The sequence below is a fragment of the Thamnophis elegans genome, chromosome 3, assembly GCF_009769535.1.
Source record: "Thamnophis elegans isolate rThaEle1 chromosome 3, rThaEle1.pri, whole genome shotgun sequence".
Classification (NCBI taxonomy): Eukaryota; Metazoa; Chordata; class Lepidosauria; order Squamata; family Colubridae; genus Thamnophis; species Thamnophis elegans.
In genome coordinates this window covers 92,964,523-92,982,132 of record NC_045543.1, presented here as the reverse complement: position 1 = coordinate 92,982,132, position 17,610 = coordinate 92,964,523, and the positions used below count along the sequence as shown (strand labels likewise).

The 17,610-nt window shown below is 32.9% G+C and overlaps 1 protein-coding gene across 1 annotated transcript in view; it reads right to left on the bottom strand.

Moving 5' to 3' along the window:
* Nucleotides 1–3,880: 3,880 nt before the first annotated feature.
* Nucleotides 3,881–17,610, bottom strand: part of CEP120 (centrosomal protein 120) — a 39,321-nt gene continuing 25,591 nt past the window's right edge. The window contains exons 15-20 of the mRNA XM_032214108.1: nucleotides 17,186–17,278; nucleotides 16,580–16,741; nucleotides 14,948–15,070; nucleotides 13,914–14,012; nucleotides 4,783–4,928; nucleotides 3,881–4,198 (exon numbers count right to left, since the gene is read on the bottom strand). Coding sequence (XP_032069999.1) covers nucleotides 3,961–4,198; nucleotides 4,783–4,928; nucleotides 13,914–14,012; nucleotides 14,948–15,070; nucleotides 16,580–16,741; nucleotides 17,186–17,278 — 861 coding nt within the window. The 3' untranslated portion in view covers nucleotides 3,881–3,960. The remainder of the gene's footprint in view (nucleotides 4,199–4,782; nucleotides 4,929–13,913; nucleotides 14,013–14,947; nucleotides 15,071–16,579; nucleotides 16,742–17,185; nucleotides 17,279–17,610) is intronic.

Below are 17,610 nucleotides of genomic sequence, written 5' to 3'. Positions count from 1 at the left end.
CTCTCCACCAGAGAGTTCATATCTGGAGAGCCAACATCTGTAAAAACATTTCTAATGAAAACAGAAATGCAACCCTCCAGAGAAGTAAATGAAATAAGATCTAAGCATATGGAGCCATCATTTTCTAGGTTTTCCTTGAACAATAGCATGTTTGGCACTTCCCATTCTAAAGATAGTTCATGATTATTTTGAAATAGCAGTAGCAAAATAAAATGAAGTATAAATTATTTTGCCTGTGGTGTCTTCTGCTAGGGAATAGGCATTATTTGATACAAAATGCATAATCAAATAATTATACTTTAAGCAGGAGTTTCTTATTGACTATCCCAGAATACATTTCTTTTCTAAAAATAAATTCTATTGCCTCTATTTACACTACTTAATTTTTCTTAGTATTTATCTATGTGTGTAGCTGTTAACAATGAAGGTGGAAAAAGTGAATCAGATAATGCTAATAAATTAAGTGCTGTTTTGCTGTTTGGAATGAAAATCAAGTCAATAAAGGACACAAAGCAATTTTATAAATAATAAGAACATATTCATAAATACTTATTGTTTCATTACAGACTTTTTGCTTGCTTCTGTTTAATTGTGTCCCATTTTTAAGACGACTACCTAAACAAGTCCCTTCAGTTTTGACAAGGTTTTTCAGAGGTGGTTTGCCCTTGCCTCCTTACTAGGACTGAAAGAAAGTGACTAGGCCAAGGTCAAACAGCTGGCTTTGTACTTAAGGTGGACTAGAACTCATGGTCTCCTGGTTTCCATCATGATGCCTTAACCACTACACCAAACTGGCTCTCCTACAGATTATTAGGAAGTGTCGAAGTTGAATGTTGCAAGTGTTAAATAATGTTCCATCCTGCACATATAGGGATCTCTTCCACACCAAAGAAAAATTTACAATGGAACCAAATATATCCATATTCATCACCTGGTTTGTGGAGAAAAATTGGAAACCAATAGACACTAGCCCACTTTCTCTTGTGATAACTGACTTGGTTAAATTTGATTTGCTATCCAATTCCTTGTGAAAAGGCATCTTTGGAGCTGCAAAGCATCAAGTGCTGCATAAGCTTCACAGATATACTTAAGAAGATACTTAGAAAGTATAATGGACTCTACTTGGGTATTTTTATCTTTAAAGGAATGTATGTGAAATAATATTTAATGCTATTTTAAAAGGAGTTAGATAACACGTATTTCAAGGTTTATGTTGAATTCATGCTCACCAAACCTTAAAATACATTTTAGATTGAAAAAATGGCCTTTATTTAATGTTAAGGCCCCCTCTAGTGTTAGAGAGTTAGTTGCAAACTCAATATTTGATTTACATTTTAGACCTATACAATATAACTGCACAAAACATAAAAGAATATTTCAGGTTTATTGGCATTTTCTTTTATGACATGTTAGCAATGCAATAAATTAAATTATTTACAAATTATAATTGCTCACTGTTGCATTATTTAAATTCTAGGATAATAATTATGGAAGTGATTTATTGCAAATATATCACATATAGCAGTAAACTGTTCAACATTACAAAATCTTTAAATGCAAATGGCACAGTTAAAGAAAATTAACTGAAGATTTTCCCCCCCTTTCAGTCCTTTAAAAGAATAATCAGCAAAAATGTGGTTACTTAAAATGAATTACAGCGTGACTAGATTTACAATGTAAATATATTTTTAAATACCTTTTAAAATCCTTAATATAAACAAAGCCACAAATATGGTAAGATATATGGTTTTCAGTGTAGAAGTGAGATTTGAAGTGTAATGAAAATATTCTAACAGAATATGTGTGGCAAATACAAATGTATTTTGTCTCAAAATGCGGAAAAATTGAGTTCCTTTCACCACCAGTATGTAGATGATTTTTTTTACTAAAATTATGACCAATTTTTGAAGTAAACTTTCACATTACTTTCATACATTCAATATTGAATATAAAATATTTTAAGTTTACAAAAATAATAATTTGTCATCAGAAAAAAACCCATTGTTCATATTACAACATTTAAAGTCACAAATCTTTAAATTATTTTGAATTCCTCATTAGATAAGAAACTGGAAAAGAAAAAGGGGTTATTATTGAAGACACACTGCCCAGTGTTAAAGTGATATTTTCCCATTTTCTTTCTACCCATATCACATTCAGAATTCCATCACTTCTGGCATCATCCTGACTAAGGCTATACTGCAGTCTCAGTTATTTTAAACTATGGATGTAAAATAAAAGATAAACTAAGTTCCTTATTAATTAGTGAGAGGAAAAATGCCTTGTGAATGTTTTCACTTGTATGCACAAAGAAATGGTGAGGGCAGGCAACATTCAGACTAGTATCTATGAAAGAATTAAGATGTAGATTCCCATCCAAACCACAGAATAAAGCAATCCCATACTTCACATGCACATTTGACACTCCATCCATAACAAGCACTGAGCATATTGCTGAGAATTATGCATCACCAAAGTTTATATGGCTAACTCAGGCAGAAACAAACGGCATGATATGATTTTAAGTCCAAAATCAATTCTGTGTTGAAACTTTTCTCCATTGTTACTTTTTACCTTTTTACCTGGTGGTAAATATATTATTATTAATTTTGTATGTTGCCCAACTTTCAATGACTCTGGGCATCGCACAACAATCAAGCAGGAATATCAATAAAATATAAATAAAACATGGCAATGACACGATAATGTAAAATTTAGGATTAGAGTATCTATGTGTAAATTAAATCCAACATATGGATAATTATACTGTTGAATTAACCATTTTATTTTCCATTTGTTTTTTGTTTTTTCTTTTAAATTTTGAGGAGGGAAGAGGAAGGGTCGTTCTCGTTCATCTCCGGTTCATCTCCAATTTTAAGCATAGAACCATAGCTTGCTATGTTGGATTATTTATATCACAAAATCTTACACATGTAAAATCACTGTGTAATGAGATGCATGCATAGTAATATCCAAACAAATGCGTCCTTGTTTAGTGTTGGATTGGACAACTGATATGGGCAGTAGCTTCCAGATATACAGATAACCCCACAATTCCATATATAAATTTTAATATATGGATGAAAATAATATTGGTGTAAGGAAAACATTAATCTATTCTGACAACTATTTGATATGCAGTGTTTATAAATGATGTGATATTAAGTAATCCATCTCCTTTTACAGATCAGAGAAATGCACTTACAAACTTGGCCATCCGCTACCAAATTTTCCAAATACTCTTCCACCATTTACTTCAGTACAAATATGGACCAGATAAATCAGGTGCCATTGCTTGATGGATCTTAACTGAATTGTGATTAATACAGAAAACTGAGATCAACATAACTTGGTTAGGATCCAGCTACTTGTCAGTAAGAATTGTGCTTTTCAACCTAAATAAGGGCTTATTCATACAACCTATTGTTAAACAACCAATCATCTGAATAAGTATAGTAGTTTGTTTAAAGCAAAATCTGTGGTATGAAGAAAAGTATTAAAAGTAAGGTACGATGTAATCTCAATTTTGCTTAAAAGTTACTACAAATTACTGTAGGAAATTTTCCTAAATGCAGTTTTATTAAAATGTCATTTTATTATAAATATTAAGTATAAATGTATTAAAAAATCAGACATGTAATAAAATAAGCAAGCAAAAAATTCTGACAAGAAATACTTCCACTGTGTAAATAAAAGCTTTTGCAATACTGACCAATTGACATAAATAAATAGGTTAAAAATAATAAAATAATTGAAGTAGTCAATGCTTCTTCTCATTTCTCAAAAGTAGTGTAGTGATGTTTTAATACAGCAGTAAGTCTTGGAAGACAGAAGAGTATATACACAAATCCTTCAAAATCTGATTCAATCTACCATTTGCTGAAACTTGAATTTTGGAAGTAAAAAATGCACACACACACACATATATATATATATATATGACCAATTCTCTGAGTCCTGCTACTTGCTTCTATTTCTTTTTATAAGCACTTCACTGATTTGACGATCAAGCTCACTTACGATGTGATCTTCATGATTATAAACACCTGTTCTCAACAAGGTATCCCTCTCCTCTATTAGACGTGCAAGGTAGTCATCCAAAGCTTCGTCTCCTTTCCCAGAGTGAGCATTTTGCAATTGGACTCCCAACAACTCTTGGCCATCTTGTGATTTTTTCTTGTCTTCTTCTTGTTTCAATCTAACAGGAAAAATTACACTGAGTTATACGCTACATCCTGCTCTTTTGCTTTTCAAAGCCAGCTTTCTATTGAAATTAGTTGAAGTGAAAAGAAACAGACACTATTATCTAATTAGAAGAGTCTCAATGCAAATTTTATTGCATAATTCCTCTGCTGGAAGACACAAGTGCTTTTCTCAAGTGTACAAATTTGAGTGATCTTGATTAAGAATTAAAGAGTTTGAAAACATTCAAAAATATATAGTTTAAAAGTACTGGAAGTACTTAGCCATTTAAAATAGCTCACGAGACATGTGAGAACTATTAATATGTCTTTTTATCTAGCAAAAAGGTTTGCTTAGAACAGAGGTAAAAAAAAAATCTTGCTGTATTATTTGCTACAGTCAAGATAAAAAACTAGGTCTGGTGGCCTTTGGCATAGATTTCCTATAAAACAAGGTTGCTACATTTTATAAATGGGCAAATATTACCTAAGGGACAAAAAGCTGTGTTCTTTTACAGGACTGACAGCCAATTAAATTTGACTTAGCTGAACCTTCACCTATTCAGCAGCAGAAGTAAAAATCCAGCAAATGGTACAATACCTGTTCAGTTCATTTCTGATATCCTCTAGCTCTTGCCGTTGTGTCTTCCCTAATTCTTTCTCTTCTGCTGCAAGGTACCGAAGTCTCATGTGTTCAAGTTCTTGCTGCTGCTTTTTAAGACGGGCCATAGCATTCTCTTGCTCACGCTAAGGAAAAGCCAACTACATTTAATTTTACAGAAATACTTCTACCGTATTTGACAGCTTATATTATTTAATCAGGAACTTGTGCTTGCAAATGAGATAGGAAATTCTTTGCAAGCATAATAAAAGCTACGATCTACATTTGTATTTAAAGAGTTGAAACCATTTACATGAGTTACATACAGAAATAGGGATACCATAGAAAGAGACTTAAAATCCATGTAATTGTACATTTCTTCCTTTTAATTATTTATTAAAAGGTAGAGAACTGACAATTTAATTAATTTCTAGGGCTACCCACTAGTAGTTGTAGTTTCACTTAATGACAAGTATTATTCAATGACCAAAATACTGTTTCCAATTGCAGTCACAACATGAGGACTAATTGTATTGGAATAAAAGTTTGATTAAATTGTTGATACTCTATTAAAATTCTCATGTCTGCAAACTTTTAACTCATGCATCATACGGCAAAATATTCTACCAAGATACCTTGAAATGAGCTATCTTACACAGTGTGTCCAAAATCCCATGACTCCTGTGGAACTCACATATGGCATTTTTTATTTTTAAAAAATCATGATATAAAATTATTATAAAGCATTTTATGACATAAGGTAAAGTGTCATAAAACATTTCAATGGCCAATTCTGATGTTTGAAGGTGTAAGTGTTCAACTTTCAAGGTAGATATCTCTCTGAATATGTAAGAACTTTTCAAGTACATTAGAAAGCCTCTCACTGTTGAAGGCACTGGGGAATCTGGTAAGGAAATGTCTCTGAAATGATACAACAGGTCATGTGTTGCCTGGTACACAACACACACACTTTGGCTGCAAATTTATGGATACATTAATAGGAACAAATTCCATTGAACTCAATAGGATTTAGTGCTGAATAGTTTTGCATTGCTGAAGCCACTGCAAAAGTATCTGGTTTTGGATTAAAAACATGTGTTGCTGGTCTTCTTTCTTTCAATAATCCAAACAAAAATTTTGTTTTTTTGAATCTGAGATATTATGTCTGCTCAAAGCTTGAATAAGCCAAATACAAATTGTCTGCCCTGTAAGCCCTTATAAGGACTAAAATAATTTTCTTAGTAAGCATGTGATACATGATATTAGGCACATGCTATATTCTTGTTAAAACAGCAAAAGTAATTAGCCAGCTTTCAACTTTAGAATTCTACATGTCTGATAGGACTGTAGGATCCAAATCATTCTAAACTTCCCAGACTGTGTCTGAAGTAGATGATTTATGATGATTAGCGTAGAGGTTTATAAAAAGAATGAACTGTCTGTAAGAAAGATTTTTGGTTGAAAAGATTTTTTATCCATGTTTGGTACTGAAATGAGAGCCATTACAGCAGAGAATTTTTTCCGGATACCTTTGTTTCACACAATGTACTACAGAAAACAAACACCCGAAGTTTGTTTTAATGACTATTTAAATCACTGAAAACTGCACTAACCAAACTTTCTGATTCCAGGCTGCCTTTGCATACCGTACAACTTTTGTTTCCCTTCCAGGTATTCTTAGAGGCTTGCAGCCACGCTAGCCATGTGTCATAATTATATGGACAACAATTCAAAGTCACTTGAACTGCACTTCAAATTTGCTGTAAACAGTAACGTATACATTTTCACAATAAGGTTATACAATAATGAAGGTCTTAACAATCTAACTGCAAAAGCACATATGGTTTATTTGTTCCACATATTTATGGCAAGGATGTGCAAAGCATATGTACAAAGTATAGAAAGCCTATTTTATTTCAAACTTGGACAAAACATCATGTCCCTGTCTTCTCTCTTGAGACAAAAGCAGGCTAGCTTATCGCCATTTCAATTGTTTTGATATCTTGCAACTAGCTGTTTAAAAAATTAAATCATATAGATTTAGAATGTACACCATCCAATATTAGTTGAGGCAGACTGCTCAAGGGAATGTGAGTTAAGCAAAAGTTCATTAGGAAACATTGAGCAGTTACTATAGCATTTCTGGGTGTATATATTTTATTGCTGCTTTTAAAGTTCTTGTATGGGGAAATTAAGCCTTCATAGGTTATTACATAATATTGTTGTCATGTTATGTATGCTAAGATTTTGTTTATATTGTCAAATACAAACATGTGCCCTTATGATATTCAACTTTCAAACTGCACAGTAGAAAGTAATGTTGCTTTGGCTGTTAATCTGGCAAAGAGGCTTCCAAATATAAAGAATGTCCACTGTGCATTAGGAATAAACCTCAAACTAACAGCCAATTAAGTGTATTTTTCTGCTAAGTTGTTCAAAAGGTTTTCTTGAAGTGAAGTCATGCCTGTTTCTTTGCTGGGTTCAGTTTCTTGGTCCAGGCAACTGGATGATTTTTTTTTTATCTCTTCCCATTGTTTGCAAATGAAAGTATAAATATTAAAGTATTTCATATTTGATTTTTTTTTAAAGTTGTTCTTTGGGCCAATTTTATGTAGAGGGAATGTCAGATATGGATTACCACCTCATCTATTTTTGAGAACTTACGGAAAAAAAGAAGACTCTTGTGTCAAGTTGCCACTGTCCCTATGCTAGGATGGGGCCAATTGGAATATTGTAAATTTTGAGTACACTCTTATATGTGCAGTGTATTTATTATACATACATTAGTGTTCAAACTAATGACTTCTGGAAAGCCATTTCAGTGATCTCAGGAGAGCCAGTTTGCTTTAGTGGTTAAGGCAGCAAGCTCAAAATCAGGAGACTGAGTTCTAGTCTCACCTTAGGCAGGAAAACCAGCTGAGTGACTTTGAGTTAATCTGTCTCTCTCAGACAACCCATCTCACATAATTGTTGTGAAGAAAATAACAGGAAGAAGTATTGCGTACTTATTGCCTTGAATTATTATAAAAATAATAAAGGCAGGATAAAAATTAATGAATATGTATATTTTTTAAAATGTATTTATTTATCACATATTGATAGAAAATAGTTACTGACTATGCTAATTTCCTAAAACTTGCTGTTTCAATGTTTTAGAGCTGTCTGCAAATATTAAAAGCTATCAAATCTGATCTAGCAGCTTTCCGGAGGTATCTTTATTGCCCTGCAGAGCTGTAATCCATGATTCTTCTGCAATTCTTAAAAGACTAAGAAATTATTTCCATTTTCATTACATGAAGAAGAATGGAACTTGAAGAATGGAAATAATTGTTGATTCAAGACTGTTGAGTGTCATTATCAACATGTAGTAACACCAGAAACACCAGATAAATTCTTTGGTTGCAGAAGCACATTGTTACACATATTTAAACACTTCTCATTCCAGCAACTTGTATCACCTGATAGAAAATATTACAGAAGAAACTCTCAATAATGGCACATGTCAGTTGCAAAAGGATTGAACAGAAAAAGGAAGCTTTGTAATCAGATGAGTTTTCATTTGAAAATCTAAACAACACAGTCTCTCTCTCTCCCTCTCTCTCCCTCTCTCTCTCTCTCCATTATTCCTATATATTCTAGCCTACTGTATTAGAATGAAATAAAATCTGAAGGCAAGTATGCAGTACACTAACTAGACACTGGTTCTTTATTTCTGTAGAAAGAAGCAGAATAATATTTTTAGTTATACTTCTGTTATATTTCTAATGTTTTCTCTATTTAACTAGCAGTAAATTTACAAAATTACAAAGTAAGATATTGTCTGAACTGTCTCATTTGGACTTCTAGACTCTATGTCAACAACAACAAATTAAACATATAATAAAATTACTAATGTTAAAAAACAGTTCTAGAAACATCCTTGCATGCTACCAGGTGCCATAGTTAAGAAATTCTACAAATTGAGAAGGATCTTTATTTTTTCATAGCAGCTTATAAATCCAGAGGGAAGATGTAAACATACATACACTAGACTAAACAATGGCTAAATAGCAGTGACTATTCTGTCTCCCTTTTGCACATACCCCCAAAAAAATCTGTGGGAAAAAAACCTGTACAAATAAGTCGCAGCAACTCAACTCAAGTTTTCTGAAAATAACCTAAAGCTGACAAGTTAGTAGGAGGGTCTGGATGGTTTCAAGACACAGTTTTTAACTAAGAGTTGGACTTCTAACTGTTTTTTTAAGGAAAGATTTACATCCTCTTCTTGGCTAAATTACTTGTAAATTAATCACATTAATTACTTTGAGAGGATAAGCAGGAGGCTGGACAAGATAGAGACAGTGTCAGCCAATAAAGTCTGTGTTTGTTTAAAACAAATGTGCTGCTTGTGCTGCAGACAAATCCCCCATATAGTACAAAAATGGTAAGACTTAAACTCTTTAATAACCACTTATCTCAAATGTACATACTTTGGAGTTTTTACAGAAACATTCAAAATCCAGACAGATCCTTCTGTAATCACCAAGTTGGATTGCAACATTCTTTCTAGCTATAACTTCAAAAGCCATATGCTGTAAGTTTTCTAATTTTAAGGTTTCTTATATTAACAAAAGTAACGTTCTTGACAACAACTCAAACTGGAATATTAATATGCATATAAGAATCCATTATATTTTGATTATGTAAATTCTGCAATAAATTTAATTTTACATATTGACATACACGCTTTGATTATCTGAGGATTTCTTTTTATGTTCCAAGTGGAAGTCCCCCTTTTTAGTCAGGAGTTCACTTGCATTATATAAACAGGAACATCATGAAAAATAGTAATTTCTGCAACTGCTGTAAAGAGTACAGATTCAAAATGCAAATCTAATCACCTTGCCTCAATGTTAAGCGGTGTGAACATATAAATTTTGAAAGGGAAGGTTTGCCATTTTCTCCGGAATGTATCTGGCACATTTGTCTTAAATACCAACTTTTCTGCAATATCTTTTTGTATTCTCCAGCCTTACTCTGATGGCCAACTACTGTTGATTTATTATCTTATAATTCCCCCCAAAGTTGGTCCAGGGCAGATTGTAGTTGTTAAATAAGAACCATGTCAGTTATCCACTGTATTTTATTAATACGCTGTTACAATTGCAAGAATCAAGCCAGGATACACCAGGAAATGGCAAGCCCTAGATCAGAACCCCAAGACCCACCATATTCCATATCCTTGAAAACTCTGCACGAGCCTATACAAATTCCAATCCCCATTCTCAAATCATGTAAGCCATGCCAATTTGTGAGAGCAATTTTATGAAACATCTAGGCTTTTCCAACTTCTGTTGCCTAATGTTGGTTGAGAATTCTAAGAGTTGCCACCACAATGCATCTAGAAGGCTTCAATTTGAGAAAACAAATATTGGAAGTATTCTATATGCATTCTGTGATGTCATTCTCATTCCTAAGGATACAATAGCTGCAATTCTGTAGCAATCTATCAGGAGCCTAGTGGCTCCATTTTCAACTTTTTTAAAATTAAAAGACACAAACTTTCATGAGTTTCTGGTAATTTCATCAGATCCATTTCAATAAGCTGTAACTCTCAAAAGCTTATGCATTTTAGTAACATTCGTTAGTTGGAAAAGATGCTATAAATTTACATGGCTCTCCTCCTATAGCAGCGATCTATGAGTTTTCCAGCCAGAAAATGCAGACTTACCTGTACATCAGTTACCTCTGACTCCTACATAATGTTGTTTGTTTTTGGCTTATTCAGTAAATCAAGGTTTAAAATCTTGTCTCAGTATTGCAGATGACTATAGTTATTTAACTGACACCAACTTTTAAAACTAATTGCTGTAATTATACTTAATTAACACTAGCATTATGTTACATATTTCTGCAGTAGAAATATGTAAATTTTAATTTTTATATTTTAATAACTCCAGTAGAAAGGATTGTTATTGCCCTCAGCATAGAAAATTGGGAGTAGAAGCTAGTAATTATATAGAAGGGTATTATGCAAAATACTTGCATATTTTACATGATATCCTGTAACTCATATCTTTATTATGCCTTTCATTTATTATTAGAAATCTTTCTAAACAGTTCTTTGGCAGTAGCCACAAAGCATTTCATCCCCTTTCCAAAATTTTGTCAGTTAGGTTTTATCATTAATATTTATTAACAATCCAAGATACTGTTTTCTGTGTCTAATTCTCACTATACAAATGTTTTGTGCAGATCTCCAGAGAGTTCTGGAGTGACACATTTTTGGCAAACATTGCTGGCTATTCATGGGAATCAATGTGAAATTAATGATATTAACCCAAATTAAACACAAACACACAGACACAAATAATAAAACTTTAAGCAGGCTTAATATTCCTTAAGATCCACAAAATTTGAATTTCAATAATAGAAGAAACTTTAAGCTTAACTTTAGCATAAACTCAAAAGAAAAGAAAAAGGTATGCTCAGAAATTTTAAAAATCTTATTTTAATTGGTTAAGCGTACAAATATTTATATAATTTGTACTTTCCCTTGTATGTTAAAATTACATCAAATAGGTTAACTATAATTGTGCTAGGCAGTGGCCCCCAGATTTTCTGTCACGAAAGTTTAGTTATGGAAGAAAAATTGTCTTCCACGGCTGGGGAAGGGAAGGGGCATGATTTTGCACACAACCTGCATTCTGGACATGGGCAGATGAAGCTTTGCTTCATTCACTCGCTGCTTCCATGGCCCGGTTCCTAATTTGTTTGATATTCATTGTTTTTGGTACTCAGTATGCCTCCCGGAATCAATTAATAATTAATACTGAAATACTACTGTATATGCAAAATTCAGTTCACTATTTTGCTATAAAATGACATCCAAAATGGTAAATACATTTACCACAGATAACAAAGTCTGCTTTGTTTAAGTCTGTAATAAATGCAATAAATGAAATTGCAGGTAACAAATCCACTTGCACATCAGAATTACATTATCAAATTACCATTTTAAGTCAGGATAATAACATAATATTCCAGATTACAATTTGCATCATAAAAATGCACCATTCTATATTGAGTTTTGGCACAGAGAGGATATCAGTAGGCACTGCTCTTGTCTCCAACCATGAAATCTATTGCAACACTTTAAACATTATTTTGCTAGTGCTTCCAATAGGTTGTTCAATAAAGTAATTTTGTGGATTGTAGCTTTGGTACCACCAATATAAAGGAAAGCATGTTCTTGCAATTGTTATGTTATCAAGACTACTGTCTATAATTTTTCTTTAAAGTTTAGAATTTTATGTTTTGAAAGGCACAACCATATCTATTCTTGGATAGAAAAAAATTAGAAAATTTAGAAAAATTTAGAATTTAGAAAATTTAGAAAAATTTAGAAAATTTAGAATAGCAGAGTTGGAAGGGACCTTGGAGGTCTTCTAGCCCAACCTCCTGCCAAGCAGGAAACCCTATACCACTTCAGACAAATTGTTATCCAACATCTTCTTCACTTCATTCACAACTTCTGGAGGCAAGTTGTTTCACTGATTAATTGTTCTAACTGTCCAACTAATTGTTCTAATTTTTCCTCAGTTCTAAGTTGCTTCTCTCCTTGATTAGTTTCCACCTGTTGCTTCTTGTTCTAACCTCAGGTGCATTGGATAATAGTTTGACTTCTTCTTCTTTGTGACAGCTCCTGAGATATCAGAACCCTGCTATCATGTCTCCCCTAGTCCTTCTTTTCTGCAACTGTTCTTCATATGTTTTAGCCTCCAATCACCTAATCATTCTTGTTGCTCTTCTCTGCACTCTTTCTAGTCTCCACATTTTTTTTTTACATTGTGGAGACCAAAACTGAATGCAGTATTCCAAGTGTGGCCTTACCAAGACATTATAAAGTGGTATTAACACTTCACGTTAATCTTGATTCTATCCCTCTGTTTATGCAGCCTAGAACTGTGTTAACATTTTGGCAGCTGCTGCACACTGCTGGCTCACATTTAAATGGTTGTCCACCAGGATTCCAAGATCCTCTTCACAGTTACTACTACTGAGCAAGGTACCACATGTACCTGTGCATTTTGGTTTTTTTGCCTAAATGTAGAATATTACTTTTTTCACAATTGAATTTCATTTTGTTAGACAGTGCCCAATGTTCAAATTTGTCAAGATCCTTTTGTATCTTAAGCCTATCTTCTGGAGTGTTGGCTATTCCTGCCAGCTTGGTGTCATCTGCAAATTTGATGAGTTCCCCATTTATCTCCTAATCCAAATTATTGATGAAGATTTTGAAGAGTACTGGGCCTAAAACAGAGCCTTGGGGTACTCCACTGCATACTTCCCTCCATGTAGATGCAGTTACAAATCCATCTAGTGGTGATGCTGTCTAACCCACATTTTTCTACTTTATCTAATAGTAGGTTATGGTCTACTTTGTCAAATGCTTTACTGAAGTCCAAGTAAATTATATTGATGGCATTCCTCTGGTCCACTAATTTTGTCACTTTGTCAAAGAATGCAATAAGATTAGTCTGGCATGATCTGTTTTTGACAAACCCATGTTGACTTTTGGCTATTACTTTGTTTACTTCTAGGTGTTCGCTAATTTGTTGCTTGATTATATTTTCCAGAATCTTCCCTAGTATTGAGGTCAGGCTGATAGGTCTGTAGTTTCCTCGGTCTATTTTGTTTCCCTTTTTTGAAGATGGGAACCACATCAGCTCTTTTTCAGTCCTCTGGTAGTTCCCCAGTGCTTCAGGATTCTGAAACATATCTGAAATTTATCCTCTGAAAGGATAAATTTCTTGACACAAATTCAAAGATGGCAAGCCATCGTTTCTTTAGGCACCACTTTTTACATCCTATAATTTACACTTATAATTTGTCTACAATAGAAATTAGAAGGAAATGGATACATTGCACATTTGACGTAAAGGAGTATAATCAAACGTGCAATTTCAGAAAAGTAGAGTGAAGTACAATCTAATAAAACTTTTCATTCCATAGCGAATGAAAATTAAAAGCTGATAAAAAGAATAATCATGGATGCTTGACTAGATCAATTATTAGATTTATCCAGCAATCCCTACCTCCCTTATGGATAAATTCCTTGTGTATTTATTTACTTTATTTTTATTACACACCTGTTTTAGTCTTGCTAGTTCCTTCAAAGCTCGTGCCCATTGTTGCTTGTAATGTAGTTTTGCTTTAGTAGCCGATTCCAACTTTCTTTCAAGATCCCCCTAGTAAAAAATAATTTTATTAATATACACTACAGTAAAAAAACCTGAAATAATCTTTACACAATCAGTTACGCAGAATTTGGATTCCAAAAGCTGCTTAGTACAATATGCACCATTAAACTGTTATGCAACTTGATATAAATATTGTGACATAAAATAATATTCTTGTTTAAGCAAGAACCTTATTTTTATTGTCAAACAAAGCAAAACTAGATTGATTTGCATTCCAAGACAGTTCATATAAACAGTTTTTAAATATTTCAAAGGAGTTAGATAACATTTATTTTTGTAAAATACACACCAGCTATTCATTTTTTAGCTTAATTGAGTATGAAATGTCTTTGTATGTATTATCAGTGAATTGCAGTTAATGTTTGTTTTCCATTTGTTCAGACTGTAAGGTTAAATCCTCAGTATGAAAGATTACATTTCTGTAATAAATGACTACCTGCATTCAAAATTAACAGAAAGTGGTACTCTCTTTGATTTCTTTCTTATAGTAATACTGACATTTGGACTTCTAAAATAGTTCATTCTTAAACATACTTCTGCTTTAGCTATGAAAAACTGAATTATACTATTGGTAGCTTATAGACCCTAATATTAGGTTAATAGGTTAGAAAACTAATGTCCTAAGTCATCAAAACAAAGCTTTGACAAAGAATGAATCATGATTTTGTAGTTATCAGTAATAAAATAATTTGAAAAATACACCAAAAAATTAATAAATAAGTCACAGCTTACAGAAGGATACTATCACTGGCAGTTTCTCTGTACAGTAAATATTACTTTGCTTTGTCCACATTTTGGCTGCCGTCAAATGTAAAATTGATTTCCTGATTTTCTTAAGTGAGTTACAATGCAATTAATGCATGATGTGCGTTAGGAATGAATACAATTGAAAAGGAGGTGGGATTAGAAGTTGATAGCTGTACCTTCTCTAAAGTTAGAATGCCTATTTCTGATTGCAGTCGGATTTCCGGTCGGTTACTCTGTTGCTCCTTATATTGCTGAAATTCTTTCTCCAGAGCCTTATGCTTGTTTTCTGTCTCATATAGCTGTTTTCAAAAACAAATAACCTGAATGTATTTAACACTTGGATAACACAGATCTGAGAGAAACATTTTTTTGGGCCAACACAACACATATTACATTTATAATATGTGCTTATATTCTCCAAAGCTTATGAAGTCCTCCAGAAATACAGATTTAGAGGAAAAACAGAAAGTGAAAATTATAGTGCATCAAACACAGTCCTCTGGTAACATGGATTTAGCTCCATTATTTCTTCATCACTGGGTAGAATAAAACCATTCTTGGGAACAGTACATATACCTTGTTTAGGAAAGTTACTTAACTGCAAGTTAAACTCAACAGAATCTAGATATATTGTGGCTGATGTGTATACATGCTGTTGGAATTTCTGCCCCAAAACAACACTGATAATTAAATACAAAATGGCTTTAATTAATCAATCTCAGCTCTGATTAACTTACAGCATTATAGTTTAGTTTCTGCAGTAGTAGTAAGGCTTCTTACTTGCATATGAAACATATCTTTTGTCTCCAAATGCACAAAAAGACACTAGCTTCATGATACAACTTAGAAAAAAAACAGAGCGGGGGGGGGGGGAGATATCTGAAGTCAAATCAGAGAATTTCAAAACTTCCCTAGTATGTAAAAAAAGAAGCAAATATTTGAAGATAAAAATGTTATGGTGAGAATGTGGGAGTTAATGTCTGTATTATGGATAGTATAGCCAGATGTTTGGCTTGACCACTAAAAACAATTTTTAATGTTGTCTTTGTGTGGAAGTTTTTTCTTAGAAAATATGAAGGATTTCTGCTCTTGTTTCAAGTGGAGGAAGAGGAGAACATGTACTGCTTTTTACTTGACTTTATCTTTTTGTTATCATCAGCTGACATTGTATGTCTTATCCTTACATTTTATATTAATAATTTAATTACTGAATATGAAAACAATGCATGGCTTTGATTATGAATGGCTGCAATGAAGATTAAAACAACATAGGACTAGGAAAAAAATAATGCCTACAAGGCTACCCCCAATATACACATGCATGTGGATACAATTCACATGACCAAAAGAAACAAAAATGTAATAGATACAAGAATGCTGCTCCATGAGGTTTTTAATGTCAAGTCCCCTCAAAGTTTGAGGCTGGCCAATTGAGAAACCAGTGTTAAATATATAGTTGATCTTCAGAATTAAAGAAAGAGATGCTTCAGTAAGCAATAAAATTCTTAGACAATTTAGGCTAGGGGTCGCCAACTTTTGGACCTCAGAGACCATTACATTCATAATTTTAAATGCACTAATATCACTAATATCTTTTAAAAAGGTAAATAGTATTTAGAGCAATATAAAAAATGCAAATCATTTTTCTGCGGACCACCAAAATTTTTACCCGGGGACCACCGGTTGGTGACTGCTGATTTAGGCATGCATTAATCAAAGGGATAGCACTAATACATTTACTTTTAAAATTTACATCTACTTCTAGTATTAATAATTTAGCTATGTCGGAAAATATAAACAATTCGTACTTGTTCTTGTGCACGGATCTTGTCCTCTTCAAATTGCCTAATTCTCGCCCTTTCCAGCTCAATCTGGTGTGCACATTCTTGTCTGACTCGTCGTATTGTATCCTGAACTTCTTGCTGATTTCGTTCATGTTCTGCTTGGAGTTCCTTCTTTAACCGCTGGAGCTTAACATGAGTTTTTATAAAAGCAGTTTGAATACACGCATTCACATCTGAACAACTTAACATTTGGCATTACTTTATTAATGTGTCCATTTGTTTCTTTGTACTCTCAAAATCACTGCATGTAGCTAATTTTAACTTTTTAATAAACTACAATATCACTTTATTCAGTTATCTTCATTTAGAGAGCTTGAAATAGGTCTTAGAACATTTAATAAAAAGTTATACCTTTGTCAATCAGCAAAAGTTACACATAGAAAATAAAATATTGTATTTTATGCCAATTTTCAAAGGATCTGCGAAGAAAAAAACCAAATCCATATTGCTGGCAAAAATTATAGTAATAAAACACCTAAAATGATTGGCAATCACTGTGACAAAAATATTGTTTTTTTTTTTAAAAAGAAAGTACTGTACAATGGATAGCATAGTTTGGCATCCATTTACCTCAGCTTCAGCACTGACCAGCTGTTTTTCACGTTTTTCTAAGTCAGTTAAAGTTTTCTGAAGTTTTTCTTCCAAAACTGTATACTCTGCAACCTAAGGCATATATAGAAGAAAGTAAAATGGACAAAATGGGAAATACTGAAATATTTCTAAAAATGTAACCTAAATACTGCCCTTTTAGTTGACTATTTTAGTTGATATGTCTCATAATTTTGATACTCTAATTAATGCTGGAGTTTGAAGAAGCAGTACAGAAAGAGGATTTATGCTTTTGAGGAAAACTAATATTATCACAGAGAGCCAATTGTGCAAAGATGCACAATTGGGTCTTCCATACATACTGAATTCTGAAGTGTCAATATTGTTTTTCTAACAATGGCAGACTACCTTAATTTCTGTATCAAAAAATATATATCAAAGGATCC